Source organism: Salvelinus sp. IW2-2015, linkage group LG28 (assembly GCF_002910315.2).
Source record: "Salvelinus sp. IW2-2015 linkage group LG28, ASM291031v2, whole genome shotgun sequence".
NCBI lineage: Eukaryota > Metazoa > Chordata > Actinopteri > Salmoniformes > Salmonidae > Salvelinus > Salvelinus sp. IW2-2015.
In genome coordinates, this window is record NC_036868.1 from 9444559 (window position 1) to 9467589 (window position 23031).

Consider the following 23031-nt stretch of genomic DNA (forward strand, 5'->3'; position numbering starts at 1 on the left):
TATAACTCCAGCCCATAAGAAAAGCATATAAGTATGGAGCTGATTGACCTCAGAGGTAATTTCCCCTTACCATGCTGTGTTTGCTGTGTGCGTGTTGCAGATAGCAGCCAGAACCATGCCATGGTGGACCTGCTGGCAGGCCTGGAGGATGATGGGTACAGAGCAGCCCCTATGAGGCAGAACTCCCAGCATTCTCTGCCCGGGGGAGGGAGCGCTCACTACAACAGTGACGAGGAGGAGGAGGGGCCAGAGCTAGAGAGGGAGGAGGCAGAACTCAGTCTGATGATGTCACAGAGATGGGACAGCGACCTTCCAGAACAGTCTTCTAGACAGAGGTGACTGATTTTTCTTTTCTTTCTTTGCCTTGTTCTTTTTGCTCAATATGAACGAATTATGAGTTTAATAATAACTTATTAAATGAAGAAAACAAATCTAATTACAGCATTCTTTGAAAAAATGCATGTCATCTATCTTGTGCCCCAGTTTTCATGCTTATTTCTTGAGGAGCTGGATTCCTCTTGTCACTGAATTCACATGATGGGAAACAGTAAACGCAGATGTTTGGCAGTCGGATGAAGGTCATCTGCGGTAAGCCGTGACTGTGAATAGTTTAAGCGACGCCTCATTGTTTAATCAATGTCTCTGTTACCTCCATCTAGACCTGGTGTGAAGGATGCAGAGGAGAGCTTCAGTGACGAGCCCCAGGAATCCTCCGATGAGGAGATGGAAAGGAGGGGGGACAACTCTCTCTCTGCCAACCTGTCCATTTCTCAGCTGGACGGCGCTGCGGACGAGAACAGTGGTGAGTTAAAAGAACGTAATGATAATAAACTACATATATCACATCTAAGATTGTGTCATTGATGCTTTCCTTTGATTCCTGTCACAGTATTGATATGTTATATCTGCTCTCCATAGATTCATCGTTAACGGACAAAGGCTCCAGGACCCACTCGTCCCTCACCGTCACAGACAAGATCCTGGGGAAGAGGAACCCCTTTCCTGGGGAGACTGTCCACCTGGAGCCCCTGTCCTCCACCAAGGTCCTCCTGGAGTGCAAACACCCTGAACATAGGCAGGCCCACTCACAGGACGCAGAGGAACCAGCCAATAAGCACTTCCTCGGCCAGGACAGTCACGAGTGCTCCACGGGGTTCACGGTGAATAAAGAGAGACCTTACATCCAGCTGGTCAAACACCCCATCCCCTGCAATATCGCCAACCAGGCTGAGGTTTCTCAGATCTGTGTGGACAAAATGGACGTTGTTCGGCCTCTGTACACCTACGAGAAGAAGACGATGGCTCTGGAGGAGTCAGACCTGGACGTCTTTCCGTTCAGCCACGGGAAGATCACCCAGAGCAGGAAGAAGTACAGCAGTATGAAGAACGTTGAGAAGAATCGTCTGTCCATCCTGCAGAACCACAGGAGCTTCTCCCTTTGTTACTCTGAGCTGAGGAACTGCCCCAGCACGACAGATCTAGAACTGGGTCATAAAGGCTGTAAAAGCCCAATCCTGAGAAACAGTATAACCCCAACTCCCTGCCCCATAGAAGAGGACGAGCTCCTGGCCCCGCTGGAGGGCGAGATGGGCCATGACAGCGAGGACGGCAACATGGGTGAGCTGAAGATCAGGTACGAGGACTATCAGGAGAACAAGACTGAGAGGACCATAGTAGCCCAGCAGGAGGCGCACTATAAGTTTTTCCCCAGTGTTATTCTCTCCAACTGTCTAACCAGGCCAGCTAAGAAGGTAGTGGGCAACAAGCTGACCGATGGCTGTGCTAAGCTAGAGCAGGCAGAGACACGCAGGTCCAGGCTAAAGCTTGGCAAGAGGTCTTTGGCTGCTGCAGCCCAGAAGGCTAATGCGTACGCTGGGGAAACCCCAGCCTCTGACACCCAAGTCAGCACAGCCTTTATGGCCATCACGCCTACTTGTCCAAAGAGCACGGACACCAAGGAGAAGCCAGTCACAGTGGCAAAGTCAGTCGTAGTGGAGACTGGACCCACAGAACCACTGCCAGAATCCCCTGCCCTGGCCCCTACCCCTCTACCAGCCCCTATCGCTTCCCCTGCACCGGCCCCAGTCCCTGCCATTCTGAATGAGGCGTCTGTGGAGGGCAGGTTGGCCCCACTGCTTGAGCTCCCTGCTAAAGTAACCTGCACCAAAGCTTCAGGTCTGCCTGGCAGCAAGTACACCCTGAGGGCCAAACGCAAGATGAGCTACGACAGCAGCGAGGATGGGGAACAGTCGGTATCCTCTCGCATTAAACACCCTCTGGCCCTCCGAGACCGCTTCAAAGAAAACTACGTCCTCAGCACGCAGGAACTAAAGTACCAGAAACGACGGAAGATGTACAGAAAGGAGCCAAGGGAGCCGCCCATCATCATCAAATATATAATCATCAACCGGTTCAAAGGTCAAAAGAACATGTTGGTGAAGATGGCCAAGGTGAGTGCTGAGGAGCAGCGGGTGGTGCTGACACCTGACAGAGTGGAGACGTACACCAAAATGTCACCCATCAAGACCTTCTGGCCTAAGGTTCCAGAGTCTTGTGCGGTCAAGTTCCCTCTCAGTGAGCCCAAGGCTAGTAAGAAACAGTCCAAACGAAAGGCCAAGGTCAACACCACCACTAAGAAAATGGTCAGCAGTCCACCCAGAGTCCGAGTTAGGCAAGGGGGTGAGAGGCCTAGAAGGACTAGAGGCCTTAGAAAAACCTTGACTCCCTCTCTGCCATGCCCCTGGCCATGTTACTGTGAACTGGCCGATGACCACATCACTGAGTACACTGATGTGATGGTGGAGTTGGGTTATCTATCTGAGAGATCCCTTAGCCCTGTTGATTCAACCCCACCCCGGTGTTGGTCCCCCAGTGACCCCCTTATGGAAGCCATAAGTTCTGATCGGTTGGTGAACCCATTAAATGATCCCTGTCTCACTTTTGTTTGTCAGGACCCCCCCCCAGAGTCCTTAGGCCGAGGCGTGCGGAACCGCAGACGGACTACTAAACCTAGAAATGTAACCTCTACCAGCCCAAGAAGACGGATTACGCTTTCAGAGGAAGTCAAAAAGGAGAGCACAGTGAGAAGGAAAAGTACTATTGGGACTCCAAGGAGGAGAAAGAAAGATCTAGAAACAGTTGATGGAACTAGTGTGCGTTGTGTCTGTACTACTACCATCACCACAAGAACGAGGAGGCCTCGAAGGAAGAAGCAGGCAGAAGAGCCTGAACAGCCCCCTGTAAGAAGCAGAGACTGTGACAGTTCCCAGCACCTCTTCCCAGAGGGTGAGCTGCCTTCTACTGAATCCTCCTCAGAGGACATACCACCCTTTCAGAAGCCAGCCAGCAAAACCAGCCAAATCATTGACGGCTCCAGCTCTAAATCCCTAAACCAGTTCTCGCAGTCTATTGAACCAAAGTCTGAGGACTGTGAAAGCTCCATCATGGAGGTGAACCAAAGCTTTGCTCTTGAACTCGTCCAAACGCAGCCCGACCAACCGCAGGGTTGTGCTGTGAAGGCAGACACTACTGCTGATGAATGCACATCCCATCAGGTTAAATCCCCAACCCAGGTGGGGGACAGAAAGGACGCCCCCAAAGAGTGCCCCCACTCAGGCCTTCGGAATGGGAAGACCTTACCTGAGGACATCTCTGGCCTGGCTGTTCTGAAGAAGCTCCAGCAGAAAGGCGGGCAGTGCCTTTCCACTACAACACAGCCCCCTGGCTCCACACCAGACACTGCTGCAGCCAAGCCATCAAGAGCCAGGAGAGCTCCCTCAACCACCCCACGGAAACCCCGGGCCCCAAGAACTACAACTGCCAAGGAGGGGAAACCCAGAAGCAGGAAGGAGAAGGCAAACTCTCAGCCGGAGGTACCTGTGAAGCAAAAGCCCCCCATGTCAGATGACAGCCCAGTGTTCCTGTCAGACCCAGGCCTGGACAGCTGTTACTCCATAGAGGACAGCCTATCCCCAGAGCTCCCACACAACTACAACTTTGACATCAACACCATCGGTATCGGTAGCCAGGCAGAGTTCTCCAGCCTGTACATGGGCAGTCAGTTTGTTCTGACCGACAAGAACCTGCCTCAGAAGTTCCTGAGTGACATCACCCAGGAGGCGGTACCTGCCTTGGCGCTGAGCTTAGAGAAGAGGCCTGAGGTGCTGTTTGGCTCAGGGGAGGAGCTCCAAGAAAGCTTGTCCGGACCTCTGACTCCTGAACTCTTTGACAAGCCAAAAAATGGCGATTTTGTGTCCAATCATCGATCACCTCTGGACTCTGAGAGGTTACCAAGGAGCAGAGAGTGGGGAACGTCTTTGGGCAAACTCCACAGCCTCAGCCACTTCCAGGGCTTTCACTGTGAGAGGAAAGAGCTGCTGTTCTCTGCCTTTGACCCCATCTTACCACTGCCTTTGAGCTCTGCGTCTTTCGCAGACAACGAAGGGTTGCCGACTGGGGACCTACTGGAGGGGAATTATGCTTTTACATCGACCACACCCAGTAGTTCGCCGCGCTCCTTCAGCTCTCTATCCCAGGTGAAGGCCATCAGCCAGCTCCTCAGAGGGACAGGGGGGGGAGCCCACATCCTCAAGCCCCTCATGTCCCCTCCCAGCCGGGAAGAGATCCTCACCACCCTCCTGGACCTGGAGATGTCTGAGGCCACCTTCCAGGAGCCCTTCTGCAGCAACCCCTCAGACGCCCCAGGGAAACCTAGGTAAAATCACTAACTCACTTTATGACAACTACTGATGTGAAAATGGCTTTATAAATACATGTGATTGATTTGATTTAAGGGTTGAATGACACAATAGATATCTATGATTGGCAATATTACGTTTTATCACAGCCTCATCAATCATTCCATCATTAATGTCCATTTTCAAATCTCCAGGGAGGTTGGTGGGCGTAAGCTGATGGTGGAGACCAAGTTGGCCAAGGAGCTGGCTGAGTTCAACGGGGACCTGTGCCTGGAGGGGCTACAGTTCTGGAAGACAGCCTTCTCTACCATGACCCGGGCCGGCTCCTCTCACACACTGGGAGCAGAGGACACCAGAGACCAGGCCCAGCTCAGCCCCTCTTCAGCCGGGGACCAGAAGGTCATCCTGCTGCCTTGCAGGAGTGCCCCCAGGCGGGAACGCGTCCAGCTATGGCTGGAGGCCAGAAAACAGTATGAGCATCTGCAGAGGGGCAGGAGAGACATGGGAGAACTGGAGAGGGGAAGGTTGGAACAGGTAAGAGACGAGCAGCAAACAGACAGGACTGAACAGCCCGCTCCGTTCCATTGTTCAGCATTGGAGGACGAGGAGGAGTTTGAGAAGCTCTCAGGTATCAGGACTCGGAAGGAAAGGAGGGACGATCTGTCCCTACAGATATCACCTGTTGGAGGGGTGGAAACTCAGAACAGTCCCAGAGGAGTGAAGCCTGTACCGGACATTAACATCAGAGACTCTGAGGAGGAGTACTCTGGTAAATCCATCTCTSCAGACTCACCAGACCTGCTGCCATGGCAGGAGCCCACGCAGCCCAGTCCCTCACGACCAGACGCAGTAGAAGGAGAGAGGAGAGGGTCAGATCGAGGGTTACCCCTGTCCCCCAGGCTCTGCACCTCCCCAGAGAGGAGAGAGGAGAAGCACTTCCTCAGTCCCTCTCCCTTCCCTTCCATGAAGACCCGGGGGGACAGGGAGTGTACCAGCCCCCAGCTCCACAGCACCCCAGTCCTTAGGCGACACAAAGGCAGGGGTGAGTCGGAGACTGTGTGCAGTACCCCTGTRACTGAAGGTAAGCCCCTTTATTCCCCGGCCACAGGCTATTAGCAGCTGTCACTCTTCATCCTGCCTCAGCCGCCAACGTTAATTCAGACCATGGAAAATTACATTAGCGATAGCATCCGCTATAACCTTTTATTTTACTCTAACTTTCTTTCCTACCTCAGTGGGAAATTGTTATGGCTGCCATAAACAACTACATAATTGACTAATCAAGCGTACCAGAATTGTAAATCTGTCACAGTCGTTTACTGAATTAGTTTTAATAGGAGGAAGCCGTCTGCATGCAGTTGTTTTGTCCTCTGGAATGTCATTATGCGTCGCACCACCCCACCACGATCCTTAATTCATTTTGGGGTTTCTGTTTGKGGTTTCTCTTCCAGACGCAGAGTCCACATCTCAGAGACTGCAGCACAGGAGAGGGGAACACACAGACACCCTGAGGAGAGTGCTACTGACCACACAGATGAAGGTCAGGACAAACGCACAGAATTGAAGCTCCTGTTCATTTAGGTCATTCCCTCCAATGATCATTTGGTGTTTTGTTGATGGTGATGGGAAAAGCTGTCTCAGGCACCGTTCCAGAATMTCCCATAAGCATTCAATTGGGTTCAGATCTGGTGACTAAGACGGCCATGGYATATGGTTACATCGTTTTCATGCTCATCAAACCATTCAGTTGTCCACTCATGCCCTGTGGATGGGTGAGAAAGTGAGCAGGTGTAATCTAAATAAAGGGACAACGGCCCTGCTTGAACATAGGATGAGACATTTTTACCAATTTACTAGAGAACCAGTTTGGATTTAAGTATAACTTTTGTATGACTGATGCCTTTAGTGAGAGGTCTAATGCTTTAATATTTAATAATTTCTGCCCTCCAAATTCATATTTGTTATATAAATAGGCCCTTTTCATTTTGTCTGGCTTGCCGTTCCAAATAGAATTGAAMATTTTTTGTTCATATAATATAAAAAGCAGGTCACTAGGTGTGACTAGGCAAAACCATGAGCAAATAGGTAAACTGTGATATGACTAAAGAGTTAATYAGGGTGATTTTTCCACAAATAGACAGGTATTTTCCTTTCCATGGTTGAAAGATCTTATCTATTTTTGCTAACTTTCTATAAAAATGTATTGGAGTGAGATCTTTGTATCCCTAATTTACTGTGTTTGCATTATTTTGTCAGTTACCTGTGTTGGCCTCAATATACCCGGATGAGCAATGTACAGTTTTAGAATATTGATGAACAACATCAATCAAGTAAATGGCCCAAAACAAATGTCAGATTTCACGTAATTAAAAAAATATCGTAAAGGGCTTTTAGCATTTACTTGATCCGCCCGGATACTCTGTTCTCTCTTTAATGTGATGTGAATAAGCTTTCCCCCTATTCTCCGTCCCCAGAACCAGTTTGATGCTTTGAACGCTCCAAAGAAAGACAACTCTCAGATCGAGGGCCCCAGCATCAGCCATTCATACGGATTCAAAGTCAGCATGCAGAACCTCCAGGACGCTAAAGCCCTGCACGAGGTGAGACACACACACACAGAGACTGACTGACTGACAGACACACACTCCCCACTGACTCAGCTGTTTTCTCACTGACAAACACACACACAATGTAGTTGTAAGGAAGGAATGTGACATCTTGCTTGTCTTTCATCTGTAGGTGCAGCACCTGACGTTGATGAGCATGGAGCTTCACGTGCGGACCCGGCGGGACCTGGAACCCGACCCAGAGTTTGACCCCATATGTGCCTTATTCTACTGCTTCAGCTCTGACGCACCTTTACCTGACTCAGACAAGACCCAGCTGACTGGGGCCATCGTGGTAGACGAGGACTGCCAGGAGAGTGGCCAAGGTGATGGGTCACACACTCTGTCCCTCCTGCCAAGCTGTGGATGGACCACACTTATCTGACCTTCAAGTATTGTTGTATTGTGTTCATGGTCATTGTGCTTAGATTTGAAAGGACAGTGTATGGCTGTGTTTACACAGGCAGCCCAAATCTGATCTTTTGCCAAATTATGGGCAACATATCTGATCTGATTGGTCAAAATACCAATTAGTGGCAAAAAAAAGATCAGAATTGGACTGCCTGTGTAAATGCAGCCTATATGTTTGTGATGTACAGTTGAAGTCGGAAGTTTACATACACTTAGGTTGGAGTCATTAAAACTTGTTTTTCAACCACTCCACAAATTTCTTGTTAACGAACTATAGTTTTGGGCAGTCGGTTAGGACATCCACTTTGTGCATGACATAAGTCATTTTTCCAACAATTGTTTACAGAAAGATTAATTCACTTATAATTCACTGTATCACAATTCCTGTTGGTCAGAAGTTTACATACACTAAGTTGACTGTGCGTTTATACAGCTTGGAAAATTCCAGAAAATGGTGTCATGGCTTTAGAAGCTTCTGATTGACATCATTTGAGTCAATTGGAAGTGTAGACCTCCACGAATCTGGTTCATCCTTGGCGGCAATTTCCAAACGCCTGAAGGTACCATGTTCATCTGTAGAAACAATAGTACGCAAGTATAAACACCATGGGACCACGCAGCCATCATACTGCTCAGGAAGGAGACGCGTTCTGTCTCCTAGAGATGAACGTACTTTGGTGCGAAAAGTACAAATCAATCCCAGAAAAACAGTAAAGGACCTTGTGAAGATGCTGGTGGAAACCGGTACAAAAGTATCTATATCGACAGTAAAACTAGTCTTATATCGACATAACCTGAAAGGCCGCTCAGCAAGGAAGAAGCCACTGCTCCAAAACCTCCATAAAAAAGCCAGACTACAGTTTGTAACTGCACATAGGGACAAAGATCGTACTTTTTGGAGAAATGTCCTCTGGTCTGATGAAACAAAAATAGAACTGTTTGGCCATAATGACCAGCGTTATGTTTGTAGGAAAAAGGGGGAGGCTTGCAAGCCGAAGAACACCATCCCAACCGTGAAGCACGGGGGTGGCAGCATCATGTTGTGGGGGTGCTTTGCTGCAGGAGGGACTGGTGCACTTCACAAAGCAGATGGCATCATGAGGCAGGAAAATKATGTGGATATATTGAAGCAACATCTCAAGACATCAGTCAGGAAGTTAAAGCTTGGTCGCAAATGGGTCTTCCAAATGGACAATGTCCCCAAGTATACTTCCAAAGTTGTGGCAAAATGGCTTAAGGACAACAAAGTCAAGGTATTGGAGTGGCCATCACAAAGCCCTGACCTCAATCCTATAGAAAATGTGTGGGCAGAACTGAAAAAGCGTGTGCGAGCAAGGAGGCCTACAAACCTGACTCAGTTACACCAGCTCTGTCAGGAGGAATGGGCCAAAATTGACCCAACTTATTGTGGGAAGCTTGTGGAAGGCTACCTGAAACATTTCACCCAAGTTAAACAATTTAAAGGCAATGCTACCAAATACCAATTGAGTGTATGTAAACTTCTGACCCACTGAGAATGTGATGAAAGAAATAAAAGCTGAAATATATCATTCTCTCTACAATTATTCTGACATTTCACAATCTTACAATAAAGTGGTGACCTTAACTGGCCTAAGACAGGGATTTTTTACTAGGATTAAATGTCAGGAATTGTGAAAAACTGAGTTTAAATGTATTTGGCTAAGGTGTATGTAAACTTCCGACTTCAGCTCTATCTGTGTGTGTGCCCTCCCAGGTGTCAGAGGAACAGCGCCCCTGCTGGTAAGATCAGGTGTCTCAGGACTGCAGGTCACCTACGCTGTGAATGAGAAGCAGCTGTTCCAGGAAGTTGTCACTATCATGAGGAGGTACAGTAAAGCACTCGCCAGCTTCTGGTCCTAAAGAGCTGAAATKATTTGGTTCATTGGCCATTCCTATGGGGGAAATGATTGGTGAAAGAATGTGGTTTTGGGATGAACGGCGAAAATAAGTTATGAGATTAACATAGTCTTAGTAGGTCTTAAACATTTTGTTTTATGAGATATCAGTCAGTTAACATGACCTTTTATGAGTTATGAACCCTTTATGTGCTTGTTCTGATTTACATAAAAGCTTTGAAATTCACAAAAAGTGTCGTTAGCTGATGAAGATTATCTCATAGAACAAAATGTCTAAGATCTCCTAAACCTGTGTTTATACCRCAGACCATATGTGAAGGTTGACCATGCAGTTGGATTTTAACAGCGAGGAGGCATACGATGAAGATCTGTTTTTCTTGCCGGAGGGAGGCTATTTATTTGCAAATGGGTATAGCCGGCGAGCTGTACAAACATTTACCAAAAAAAAGAAAAACAGGATGATGAACATAAGGTAGGCTCTAACCAAAGATAACCCGGGCTTCAACCATGCCTGTAAACCCGGCCGCATGCCGACCTGTTACCTGTCTGTCTTTCAAATAAAGAAATGGCATGCTTCTTGTAGCAATACCCATTACCCAGAATGCATCACAAACCCTACCAATTACCTAATTTACAATCAACTTCAATAAAGTTATGAAAAAGGTACAGTATACAAACACATTCAGTTGATATATTCCACATGATAAATATCCCCACATCGATAAGTCAATAAATGTGTGTCTCAAAATGGATCAATGTTTAGAAATACATAATCAGGTAAGACTTTAGCTAATGTGACAGAGGACATAGGACAATCGTCACACCTTATTTTTGCCGTTGATCCCAAAAACAAAAACCCTATTCATTTCCCCATAGGCTTTGGCCAACGAGCCAGGATCCGTTAGTTCCTACAAAAAGATGGAATTACTATTGCTCTCTATATTGGCTCCTGTAGATTTGACCTTGATCCTTACTTTGTGAAAAAAGAGATCTGAAGCACACAGTAGCATTGTTGCTACACCTAATCGGTTGTAAAACATTTACCTGGGTGCTCATGTTCCCAACACTGACGGCGCATAAAGCACCCCAAACATATTTTGGATTTCAATTCACTTATAAACAGGGGTTTTAATGTATCGTCTACAGTGGCAACTTTAGCATGTAAATCTTGGTGGGGCAAACTCTAACCAATTTTTTTTTAAATGCATGYCAGCAAATCCACTACATAACATCTTATTATTTTATTCGGCCTACAGTGCATTCAGAAAGTATTCAGACCCCTTGACTTTTTCCACATTTTGTTACGTTACAGCCTTATTCTAAAATGGATGAAATTGTTATTTTTCCTCATCAATCTACACACAATACCCCATAATTACAAAGCAAAACATGTTTTTAGAAATTTTAGCAAATTCATTAAAAATAAAAAGCTGAAATATAACATTTACATAACTATTCAGACCCTTTACTCAGTACTTTTGTTGAAGCACCTTTGGCAGCGATTATAGCCTTGAGTTTTCTTGGGTGTGACGCTACAAGCTTGGCACACCTGTATTTGGGGAGTTTCTCACATTCTTCTCTGCAGATCCTCTCAAGCTCTGTCAGGTTGGATGGGGAGCCTCACTGCACAGCTATTTTCAGGTCTCTCAAGAGATGTTCGATCGGGTTCAAGTCCAGGCTCTGGCTTGGCCACTCAAGGACATTCAGAGATGTGTTCCGAAGCCACTCCTGTGTTGTCTTGGCTGTGTGCTAAGGGTTGTTGTCCTGTTGGAAGGTGAACCTTCGCCCCAGTCTGAGGTCCTGAGCGCTCTGGAGCAGGTTTTCATCAAGGATTGCTCTGTACTTTGCTCCGTTCATCTTTCCCTCGATCCTGACTAGTCTCCCAGTCCCTGCCGCTGAAAAACATCCCCACAGCATGATGCTGCCACCACCATGCTTCACCGTAGGGATGGTGCCAGGTTTCCTCCAAATGTGACACTTGGCATTCAGGCCAAAGAGTTCAATCTTGGTTTCATCAAACCAGAGAATCTTGTTTCTCATGGTCTGAGAGTCTTTAGGTGCCTTTTTACAAACTCCAAGCGGGCTGACATGTGCCTTTTACTGAGGAGTGGCTTCTGTCTGGCCACTCTACCATAAAGGCCTGATTGGTGGAGTGTTGCAGAGATGGTTGCCCTTCTGGAAGGTTCTCCCATCTCCATAGATGAACTCTGGAGCTCCTTTAGAGTGACCATCGGGTTCTTGAACACCTCCCTGACCAAGGCCCTTCTCCCCTGATTGCTCAGTTTGGCTGGGCGGCCAGCTCTAGGAAGAGTCTTGGTGGTTCCAAACTTTTTCCATTTAAGAATGAAGAACACTGTGTTCTTGTTGACCCTCAATGCTGCATACATTTTTCGGTACCCTTCCCCAGATCTGTGCCTCGACACAATACTGTCTCGGAGCTCTACGGACAATTCCTTCGACCTCATGGGTTGGTTTTTGCTCTGACATGCACATTCAACTATGGGACCTTATATAGACAGGTGGGTGCCTTTCCAAGTCATGTCCAATCAATTGAATGTACCACTGGTGGACTCCAAGTTGTAGAAACGTCTCAAGGATGATCAATGGAAACAGGAATGTACCTGAGCTCAATTTTGAGGTTCATAGCATTTGCAAACATTTCTAAAAACCTGTTTTCGCCTTGTCATTATGAGGTGTTGTGTGTAGATTGATGAGGAAAAATATTTATTTAATCCATTTTAGAATTAGGCTGTAACGTAACAAAAATGTGGCACAAGTAAAGGGGTCTGAATACTTTCCGAATGCATTATCCACTTTTCTAGACAATATACCGACGCCCAGACAGCGCATTGCACAAACAAAACAACCCACACAATATCAACTGGAAATACTGGGGTCGAATACTGAACTTTTTGTTGAAATTGTTTTATTTTAATGGGAAGAGAATGGCAATCATGGTTACAGACCCAACAACATTATATAGTATCTCCTCCCCGTGAAGAAAAGCACAAACTAATTATAATACACAATGTAAGCAAAACAAGTAAATCATTCCAACATTGCCTAAAATGATGAATAAGATACTAATGAAAACGATCAGCTGATAAGAGGCAAGCCGTAATTTCTATTTAAGACGTTAATGAAATGAGTAGTCAAAATAATTATTTTTTCATTTATTTTGAAATGTACAGCTACAGAATTCAGAACATGGGCCGTTCTTACAGTATTCTCCCTATACATCAAGTCAGAACCATAGGATAAATAATGGTGGCATATAAGCAGACAATGAGAAAGCTCTTACAATATTCAATGATGACATTTCTCTAAAATAGGCTGTAGGCTACATGTGCACCACCAAGTCAGAACAGTAGGCTAAATGTTGAGGAGGAAAGAGACCAAATTATTAGGGTGAGGCACATGGGCTACTTAACAGCTTACTACACAACATACACTTAATATTACTTTCTTAGCTACAGTATTCATATCTCCCTGGAAAATGTACATCATTTATGCAGCAGCATACAGGACATATTTTTGGATCACCGTTGTTGTGCTGTGCTAATTTGAACGTGGCACGAATGTCCTTTGTAATCAAACTTTGTCAGCAAAATCTGGCATTCTCTGGATTTATGGTGCTTTCAAGACAACTGGGAACTCTTGGGGGGGGACAAGGTTGAATTATGACTCCGTGATCTTCAGGTCGGAGCTCTACAAAGAGGCCCGAGTTCCCGACTTGGAATTCCGAGTTGGATGACCGTTCAAAACGTATTTTCCCAGTCCGACAGCATTGCCAATGTATTCAACTTTTTCTGGCCCATGGTGTTGCGTGTCAGTGTTTATCCTTTTAAGCTTGGAAAAGAGAACCTTTCAGACAGATGTCTTTAAACTCAGACTTGGACCACACACCTTCTCCACCAAATAGCATTGTAAAATAATAGTGAAGACCTCAAAACTATGAAATATGAAATCATGTAGTAACCTAAAATGTGTTAAACAAATCAAAATATGTTTTATATTTTAGATTCTTCAAAGTAGCCTTTGCCTTGATGACAGCTTTGCACACTCTTGGCATTCTCTCATCCAGCTTCAGCTKGAATGCTTTTCCAAAAGTCTTGAAGAAGTAAAATGATAGTCTAAACTAAAGCTTTGGTTGTCTTCCTCTCAGGCTTCTATGTCTTCTCCCTGGACCTCCTCAATGTCCACCTCTTGAACATAGACGTCGCTTTCATGTTCGACTCTGATGCCTCATCTTCACTGTCACTTTCCAACCCTGTTGAGGATGGCTCGTTGTCAGGCTCAAAAAGCCTCAAATTTGCCCGGATGACCACCAATTTYTCAACCCTTGTATTGGTCAGCCTGTTGCSTGCTTTGTTGTGTGTTCCCAAACAAGGACCAGTTGCGCTCTGAGGCAGCTGATGTTGGTGGGATTTGGAGGATGATGGAGGCAACAGGGGAAAGAGCCTCAGATCCACAAAGTCCCTTCCACCAGGTAGCTGATGAGATATGTTGGCACGACTGCCATATTGCATCTCCATCTTAAAGCCCTTGCTTGGAAGTGTACTTCGCCAGACTGCCAAGAACCTTGCCCTCATCCAGGCCAAGGTGGCGAGACACGGTAGTGATGACACCATAGGCCTTGTTGATCTCTGCACCAGACAGGATGCTCTTGCCAGCATACTTGGGGTCCAACATGTACGCTGCGGTGTGTATGGGCTTCAGGCAGAAGTCTTCACGTGTTTTGAAGTATTTCAGAACTGCAGTTTCCTTTGCTTGGAGCAAGAGCGAAGTGGGCAGGGCAGTACAGATTTCTTCTCTTACAAATGCAAGCAGTCTGAACATCAGACAGGATGGCATTGTCTCCCTCAATCCGTGCAATGGCTACTGCTATAGGTTTCAGGCTGCTTACCACTCTCTCCCAAAATACATCATCCAGGAGGATCCTCTTGATGGGGCTGTCCATATCGGCAGACTGTGATATCGCCATTTCTTGGAGAGACTCCTTCCCCTCCAGGAGACTGTCAAACATGATGACAACACCACCCCAACGGGTGTTGCTGGGCAGCTTCAATGTGGTGCTCTTATTCTTCTCACTTTGCTTGGTGAGGTAGATTGCTGCTATAACTTGATGACCCTTCACATACCTAACCATTTCATTGGCTCTCTTGTAGAGTGTATCCATTGTTTCCAGTGCCATGATGTCCTTGAGGAGCAGATTCAATGCATGAGCAGGACAGCCAATGGGTGTGATGTGAGGATAGGACTCCTCCACTTTAGACCAAGCAGCCTTCATGTTCGCAGCGTTGTCTGTCACCAGTGCAAATACCTTCTGTGGTCCACTGCCTTCAGCTCATCTGCAATGTAGAGACCGGTGTGTSTGTTGGCCCTTGTGTCTGTGCTCTTGTAGAATACTGGTTGAGGGGTAGAGATGATGTAGTTAATTATTACTTGCCCGTGAACATTCGACCACCCATCAGAGATGATTGCAGTACAGTCTGCTTTCTCTATGATTTGCTTGACCTTCACTTGAACTCTGTTGAACTCTGCATCCAGCAAATTAGTAGATAAAGCATGTCTGGTTGGAGGGGTGTATGCTGGGCGAAGAACATTCAGAAATCTCATCCAATACACATTATCTGTGAGCATCAGAGCKGAACCAGTTGCATATACAGCTCGAGCAAGACATTCATCAGTATTTCTCTGACTTTTCTCCATGGAGTCAAAAAAACTTCTGATTCCAGGAGGACCATGAGCTGTTGCTATCAATAAGGTGTCTGATTCATAATTTTCACCTTGAATAGAAGTAGAGGGACTTTTGTCAGAGGTTGTTTGTTGTGAGYGCTGAGGGAACTTTATGCACTTGGCCAGATGATTCTGCATCTTTGTTGCATTCTTCACATATGATTTGGCACAGTATTTGCAAATGTACACAGCTTTTCCTTCTACATTAGCTGCAGTGAAATGTCTCCACACATCAGTTAGTGTCTGTGGCATTTTCCTGTAAAGATGAGAAACAAATGAGTAAAAAAATAATAATAATACAATTCCATGTACAGATAAATAGTTCAGCAGTTAGATTAAACAACTCCTTTGTATGATAAATGTTTTAAAATGAAACATGTATGGAAACAGGTGAATTAACACTCAGTTAGCAGGCTCAAGCAAGCTAAAACCCACATGGTAGCAAAAACTAACWAGCAGAAATTAACAATTTAGAAATTATTTAAACACACTTTGTGGAGGCTACTATTTACTAGTTAACAAAAAATAATGTATGTCACAAAAAATATTTTCGCCCCACCCAGTATTGTAATCAAAACTTACCAGAAAGCATGTAGTATTTGGCTCAGACAGTGTAGTAGCGTGGGCTCAATAGCATCTCATTAGTGTGCAAGATCTTGAATCAGCTGTACATGTGATGTAAGAGTGCACTGCACATGTGATGGATGAATGCACTGTGCATGCAGAGGGTTGCAATTCCATTGGGGATATTTTAACCAAAATATGCCACAAGACTGAGAATTGCCTTATGTGTATCCCACAAAAAAAGGTTAACTGTTATAAGCTACATTTTTTGATTTCCAGGGCTTAACTTCCCATAGAAAATGTCCGTAAATTTACCGTAAAGTTTCCGACCCTTTGCAACCCTAGTAGCCATGCTTGTTAAGTGTGCCTTGAATTATAAATAAACCACTGACCGTGTCACCAGCAAAGCACCATCACACCTTCTCCTCCATGCTTCACGGTGGGAACTACACATGCGGAGATCATCCGTTCACTTACTCTGCGTCTCACAAAGACACAGCGGTTGGAACCAAAAATCTCACATTTGGACTCATCAGACCAAGGACAGATTTCCACCGGCCTAATGTCCATTCAATCAAATTAATCAATCAAATTTATTTATAAAGCCCTTTTTACATCARCCGATGTCACAAAGTGCTATACAGAAACCCAGCCTAAAAACCCAAACAGAAAGCAATGCAGATGTTCGTGTTTCTGGCGAAAGCAAGTCTCTTCTTCTTTTTGGTGTCCTTTAGTAGTGGTTTCTTTGCAGCATTTCGACCATGAACAGTTGATGTTAAGATGTGTCTGTTACTTGAACTCTGTGAAGCATTGATTTGGGCTGCAATTTCAGAGGCTGGTAAMTCTAGTGAACTTATCCTCTGCAGCAGAGGTAACTCTGGGTCTTCCTTTCATGTGKCGGTCCTCACGAGAGCCAGTTTCATCATAGCGCTTGATGGTTTTTGTGAATGCACTTGAAGAAACTTTCAAATTTCTTAATGACCTTCATGTCTTCAAGTAATAATGGACTGTCGTTTCTCTTTGGTTATTTGAGCTGTTCTTGCCATAATATGGACTTGGTCTTTTACCAAATAGGGCTATATTCTGTATACCACTCCTACCTTGTCACAACACAACTGATTGGTTCAAACACATTAAGAAGGAAAGAAATTCCACAAATGAACTTTTAACATGGCACACCTGTTAATCAAAATGCATTCCAGGTGACTACCTCATAAAGCTGGTTGAGAGAATGCCAAGCGTGTGCAAAGCTGTCATTAAGTCAAAAGGGTGGCTACTTTGAAGAATCTCAATTATAAAATKTATTTTSATTTCTTTAACCCTTTTTTGGTCACTTAATGATTTACTACGTGTTATTTCATAGTTTTGATGTCTTCACTATTATTCTAAAATGTAGAAAAACCCTTGAATGAGTGGGTGTGTCCAAATTTTGACTGATACTGTATATATTCGTATTTGTTCACATTTCTAAGTAATCTAATACTCTTTTCTATGTTGTTTTGGCCAGTGTTAAACATTTGTACTGCTCTTTCTCCTGTCATGTAAGTCACTGTTCTGTCATGGCAGGTTTGACCCAGACATCCTGGTGGGCTACGAGGTCCAGATGCGTTCCTGGGGCTACCTCCTCCAGCGGGCATCAGCACTCAGTGTGGACCTGTGCCAGCAGCTTTCCCGGGTGCCAGGTAGGGTGGCACTGATCCTGGCCCCCTCTGCTGCAACAACACTGCTTTATTACCAATACAAATTGTCTGATTGATGGAAGAATATGAACTTCCTCTCCTAAAGGAAACAGTGACAATTGTTAATTACACAGCTTGATATGTGTTTTGTGTGTTACATATTACATAGTAGTTACATATTTGGTAGGGTGGCACTGACCCTGGCCCTGTTTGCTGCCACAACACTGCTCACTCACACCTTTTAGCTCCTATAAAACAGGTCTGATGAGAGAATAAAATAAGCACTTCCTCTCCTAAAGGAAGCCGTGGCATGTAGCTAATCCACAGCTTGTTTATTGAGTGTAGATATTTCTCTGTGATTTAGGTAAAGTATCGTGTTTTGTAGCATGGGGGTGGTCTATTTGAAATCTGATTTGATTCAAATACTGTGCAATTGTGGGAGTGAATTTATGCTCCACTCAGTGTATTCAAATATATTGGCACTCATACAGAAACCTCAAGCAGGTTTCTCTCTGACATTTTACTGCTACTATACCCAGCCATTCTATCCAGGTCAAAGGAGAATGTCGTCTGGCTGCTCCTCCATGGGTGTAATAACGTCTGTCTGTCTTCAGGTGACGCCAAAGAGAACCATTTCGCAGCAGAGAGAGACGAGTATGGAGCAGACACCATGACAGAGATACACATCATCGGACGTATCGTCATCAACCTGTGGAGAATTATGAAGACTGAGGTAGCTGCTGCTGCAGACGTTATTAATCACTTCCCTTTTATTTTAGGAACATAACGACCAGATGCTTTGGTTTCTTAGGTCATTTGTAAGTGTGTATTTCATTGTTTTTTTCCCAGGTGACATTGAACAACTACAGTTTTGAGAATGTGGCCTTCCACGTCCTGCACCAGCGCTTCCCCCTGTACAGCCCCCGCTCCCTGTCAGACTGGTTCGACCACAACACTGACCTRTACAGGTGGGCAATACACCATCCTACTGGATACACTCACACCCACTTACCTGGCTGCTCTCTCTTTTCAAGAGTCGACAGCCATGGCAGCTCTGCTTCTAGCTCCTAAGCAACTTTGCAGTATTTTTTTTTTTTGTGTCTTATTTCTTACATTATTAGCCCAGAATRTTTTTTGTGTTATTGTATACAGACAGAAATAATTTTTGGATATCTGAGCGGTGGTAACTCACCAGCATTACGACTTTGCCGAATTGGATCCTTTGTTCGTACCCCACAGGGCAATTTAACTTATTCCAGAGGCTCCTCCAAGACGCAGCCGGTGGAGGAGAGGTATTCGGAGTGGACTTCTAGTCTGACTCAGGAGGCGTGCACACCAGCCACCGCTTCTGAGTATATAACCCGCTAATGTTCAGTCTCTGGATGAGCTCAGGGCGAGGAGCTCCTTCCAGAGAGACATCAGGGACTATAACATACTCTGTTTCACGGAATCATGACTCTCTCCGATTATACTGTCCCTGTTCATACAGCCAGCTGGGTTCTCAGTACATCGCGCAGATAGGAATATATATCTCTCCGGAAAGAAGAAAGGCGATGGTGCAYGTTTCATGATTAACTACTCATGGTGTGATTGTGATAACATACAGAAACTCAAGTCCTTTTGTTCACCCAAYCTAGAATACCTCACAATCAAATGCCGACCATATTACCTCCCAAGATAATTTTCTTTGGTTATAGTTGTGTATATTCCCCCTCAAGCCGATACCACAACGGCCCTCAAGGAGCTACACTGGAAACCACATATCCTGAGGCCGCATTTATTGTAGCTGGGGATTTTAACAAAGCAAATTTGAGGAAAACGCAACCGAAGTTCTATCAATACATTGACTGTAGTACTTGCACTGCTAAAACGATCGATCACTGCTAATCCCCCTTCCGGGATGCCTGCAAGAMGCTCCCCGCCCTCCCTTCTTCAAATCAGATCACGACTCCATTTTGCTCTTCCCTTCCTATCAACTCAAACAAGAAGTACCCATGCTAAGGTCTATTTAACACTYTTCTGACCAATCAGAATCCATGCGTCAAGATTGTTTTGATCACGCAGACTGGGATATGTTCCGGGTAGCCTCTGAGAATAACATTAACGTATACACAGACATGGTGACTGAGGAAGTGTGTAGGCAATGTTGTTCCCACTACCAAAACCAGAAACCGTGGATAGACGGCAGCATTCACACAAAACTGAAAGCACGAACCACCGCATTTAACCATGGCAAGGTAACTGGGAATATGGTAGAATACAAACAGTGTAGTTATTCCCTCCGTAAGGCAATCAAATAGGTAACACGTCAGTACAGAGAGAAAGTGGAGTTGAAATTCAACGGCTCAGACACGAGACGTATGTGGCAGGGTCTACAGACAATCACGGATTACAAAGGGAAAACCAGCCAGGTCGCGGACACCGACGTCTTGCTCTCAGACAAGTTAAATAGCGTCTTTGCACGCTTTGAGGATAACACAGTGCCACCGACGCGGTCCGCTCCCAAGGACTGTGGGCTCTCGTTCTCCGTGGCCGACGTGAGTAAGACATATAAGAGTGTTAACCCTCGCAAGGCTGCCGGCCCAGACGGCATCCCTAGCCACGTCCTCAGAGCATGCACAGACCAGCTGGCTGGAGTGTTTACAGACACAGTCCACACTTGTTTCAAGATGTCCACCATTGTTCGTGTACCCAAGAAGGCAAACTTAACTGAACTCAATGACTATTGCCCCGTAGCACTCACTTCTGTCATCATGAAGTGTTTTGGTGAGGCTAGTTAAGGATCATATCACCTCCACCTTACCTGACACCCTAGACCCACTTCAATTTGCATACCGCCCCAATAGATACACAGGTGATGCAATCGCCGTCGCACTGCACACTGCCCAACTCATCTGGACAAGAGGAATACATATGTAAGAATGCTGTTCATTGACTATAACACCATAGTACCCTCCAAGCTCATCATTAATCTTGGGGCCCTGGTCATCCTGACCGGCCGCCCCCAGGTGGTGAAGGTAGGAAACAACAACACCTCCACTTCACTGATCCTCAACACAGGGGCCCCACAAGGGTATGTGCTCAGCCTCCTCCTGTACTCCCTGTTCACCCATGACTGTGTGGCAACGCAAGCCTCCAACTCAATCATCAAGTTTGCAGAYGACACAACAGAGGAGCTGATCGTGGACTTCAGGAAACAGCAGAGGGAGCACGCCCCTATCCACATCAACGGGACCGCAGTGGAAAGATTCAAGTTGAAAAGCTTCAAGTTCCTCGGCGTACACATCACTGACAATCTGAAATGGTCCACCCACACAGACAACATCGCCTCTTCAACCTCAGGAGGCTAAGGAAATTCGGCTTGGCCCCTAAGACCCTCACAAACTTTTACAGATGCACAATTGAGAGCATCRCGTTGGGCTGTATCACCGCCTGGTACGGCAACTGCACCGCCCGCAACCGCAGGGCTGTCCAAAGGGTGGTGCGGTCAGCCCAACACATCACCGTGGGCTCACTGCCTGCCCTCCAGGACACCTACACCACCCGATGTCACAGGAAGGCCATAAAGATCATCAAGGACAACAACCACCTGAGCCACTGCCTGTTCACCCCGCTATCATCCAGAAGGCGAGGTCAGTACAGGTGCATCAAAGCAGGGACCGAGAGACTGAAAAACAGCTTCTATCTCAAGGCCAGACGACTGTTAAACAGCCACCACTAACATTGAGTGGCTGCTGCCAACATACTGACTCAACTCCAGCCCCCACAAAAAGGAGCGATGTAACAGAGTGTTGTGATGCAGGGGTCAGCTATAGTAAATAGTGTTGTGATGCAGGGGTCACTATAGTAACATAGTGTTGTGTAATGCAGGGTCACTATAGTATATTGTTGTGATGCAGAGGGGTCACTATAGTGAACATAGTGTTGTGATGCAGGGTCACTATAGTAACATAGTGTGTGTGATGCAGGGTCACTATAGTAAACAGAGTGTTGTGATGCAGGGTCACTATAGTAACATAGTGTTGTAATGCGGGTCACTATAGTAACATAGTGTTGTGATGCAGGGTCACTATATAGTAACAATACGTGTTGTGAATGGCAGGGTCCACTATAGTAACATAGTGTGTAATGCAGGGTCACTATAGTAACATAGGTGTTGTGATGCAGGGTCATATAGTAACATAGTGTTTTGTGATGCAGGGTCACTATAACAGTACAGAGTGTTGTAATGCAGGGTCACTAATAGTAACATAGTGTTGTGATGCAGGTCACTATAGTCAACATAGTGTTTGTAATGCAGGGTCACTATAGTAAACAGTGTTTGTAATGCAAGGGTCATATAGTAACATAGTGTGTTGTGATGGCAGGGTCACTATAGTAACATAGTGTTGTGATGCAGGGTCATATAGTAACATAGTGTTGTGATGCAGGGTCACTATAGTAATCATAGTGTTGTAATGGCAGGGTCACTATAGTACATAGTGTGTGTGATGCAGGGTCACTATAGTACATAGTGTTTATATGCAGGGTCACTATAGTAACATAGTGTTGTAATGCAGGGTCACTATAGTAACATAGTGTTGTGATGCAGGGTCACTATAGTAACATAGTGTTGTAATGCAGGGTCACTATAGTAACATAGTGGTTGTAATGCAGGGTCACTATAGTAACAGAGTGTTTGTGATGCAGGGTCACTATAAGTGAAGTCAGTGGTTGTGATGCAGGGTCACTATAGTACATAGTGTTGTAAGTGCAGGGTCCACTAGTAACATAGTGTTGTATGCAGGGTCACTATAGTAACATAGTGTTGTATGGCAGGTCCACTATAGTACATGTGTTGTATGCAGGGTCATATAGTAACAGAGTGTTGTATGCAGGGTCACTATAGTAACATAGTGTTTGTGATGCGGGGTCACTATAGGTAACATAGTGTTGTGATGCAGGTCTATAGAACAGAGGTTTGTATGCAGGGTCATATAGTACATAGTGTTGTGATGCAGGGTCACTATAGTAACATAGTGTGGTAATGCAGGTCACTATAGTACCAGTGGTTTGTGAATGCAGGGTTCACTATAGTAAACAGTGTTGTAGATGCAGGGTCACTATAGTAACATAGTGTTGTAATGCAGGGTCACTATAGTAACATAGTGTTGTGATGCAGGGTCACTATAGGTAACCATAGTGTTGTGATGCAGGGTCACTATAGTAACATAGATGTTGTGATGCAGGGTCACTATAGCATAGATGTTGTATGCAGGTCACTATAGTACATAGTGTTGTGATGCAGGGTCACTATAGTAACTAGTGTTGTGATGCAGGGTCAGCTATTAGTACAGTAGTGTTTGTGATGCAGGGTCACTATAGTAACAATAGTGTTGTGATGCAGGTCACTATAGTAACATAGTGTTGTAATGCAGGGTCACTATAGTGAACATGGGAGTTGTTGTAAATGCGGGTC

The 23031-nt window shown here is 45.5% G+C and overlaps 1 protein-coding gene and 1 long non-coding RNA gene across 2 annotated transcripts in view; both read left to right on the forward strand.

Annotated features, from left to right (window-relative positions):
• The window catches only part of LOC111954145 (DNA polymerase zeta catalytic subunit), a 160210-nt gene that overhangs the window by 121698 nt on the left and 15481 nt on the right, over positions 1 to 23031 (forward strand). Inside the window, 11 exon segments of the mRNA XM_023973645.3 lie at positions 101 to 335; positions 660 to 802; positions 919 to 4714; positions 4892 to 5778; positions 6149 to 6237; positions 7172 to 7297; positions 7437 to 7629; positions 9450 to 9561; positions 17461 to 17576; positions 18188 to 18306; positions 18423 to 18541. Coding sequence (XP_023829413.1) covers positions 101 to 335; positions 660 to 802; positions 919 to 4714; positions 4892 to 5778; positions 6149 to 6237; positions 7172 to 7297; positions 7437 to 7629; positions 9450 to 9561; positions 17461 to 17576; positions 18188 to 18306; positions 18423 to 18541 — 5935 coding nt within the window.
• On the forward strand, positions 22085 to 23001 carry LOC139023207 (uncharacterized). Its single transcript, XR_011474345.1, has 3 exons — positions 22085 to 22214; positions 22657 to 22735; positions 22960 to 23001. It is a non-coding gene; the product is annotated as an uncharacterized lncRNA (long non-coding RNA).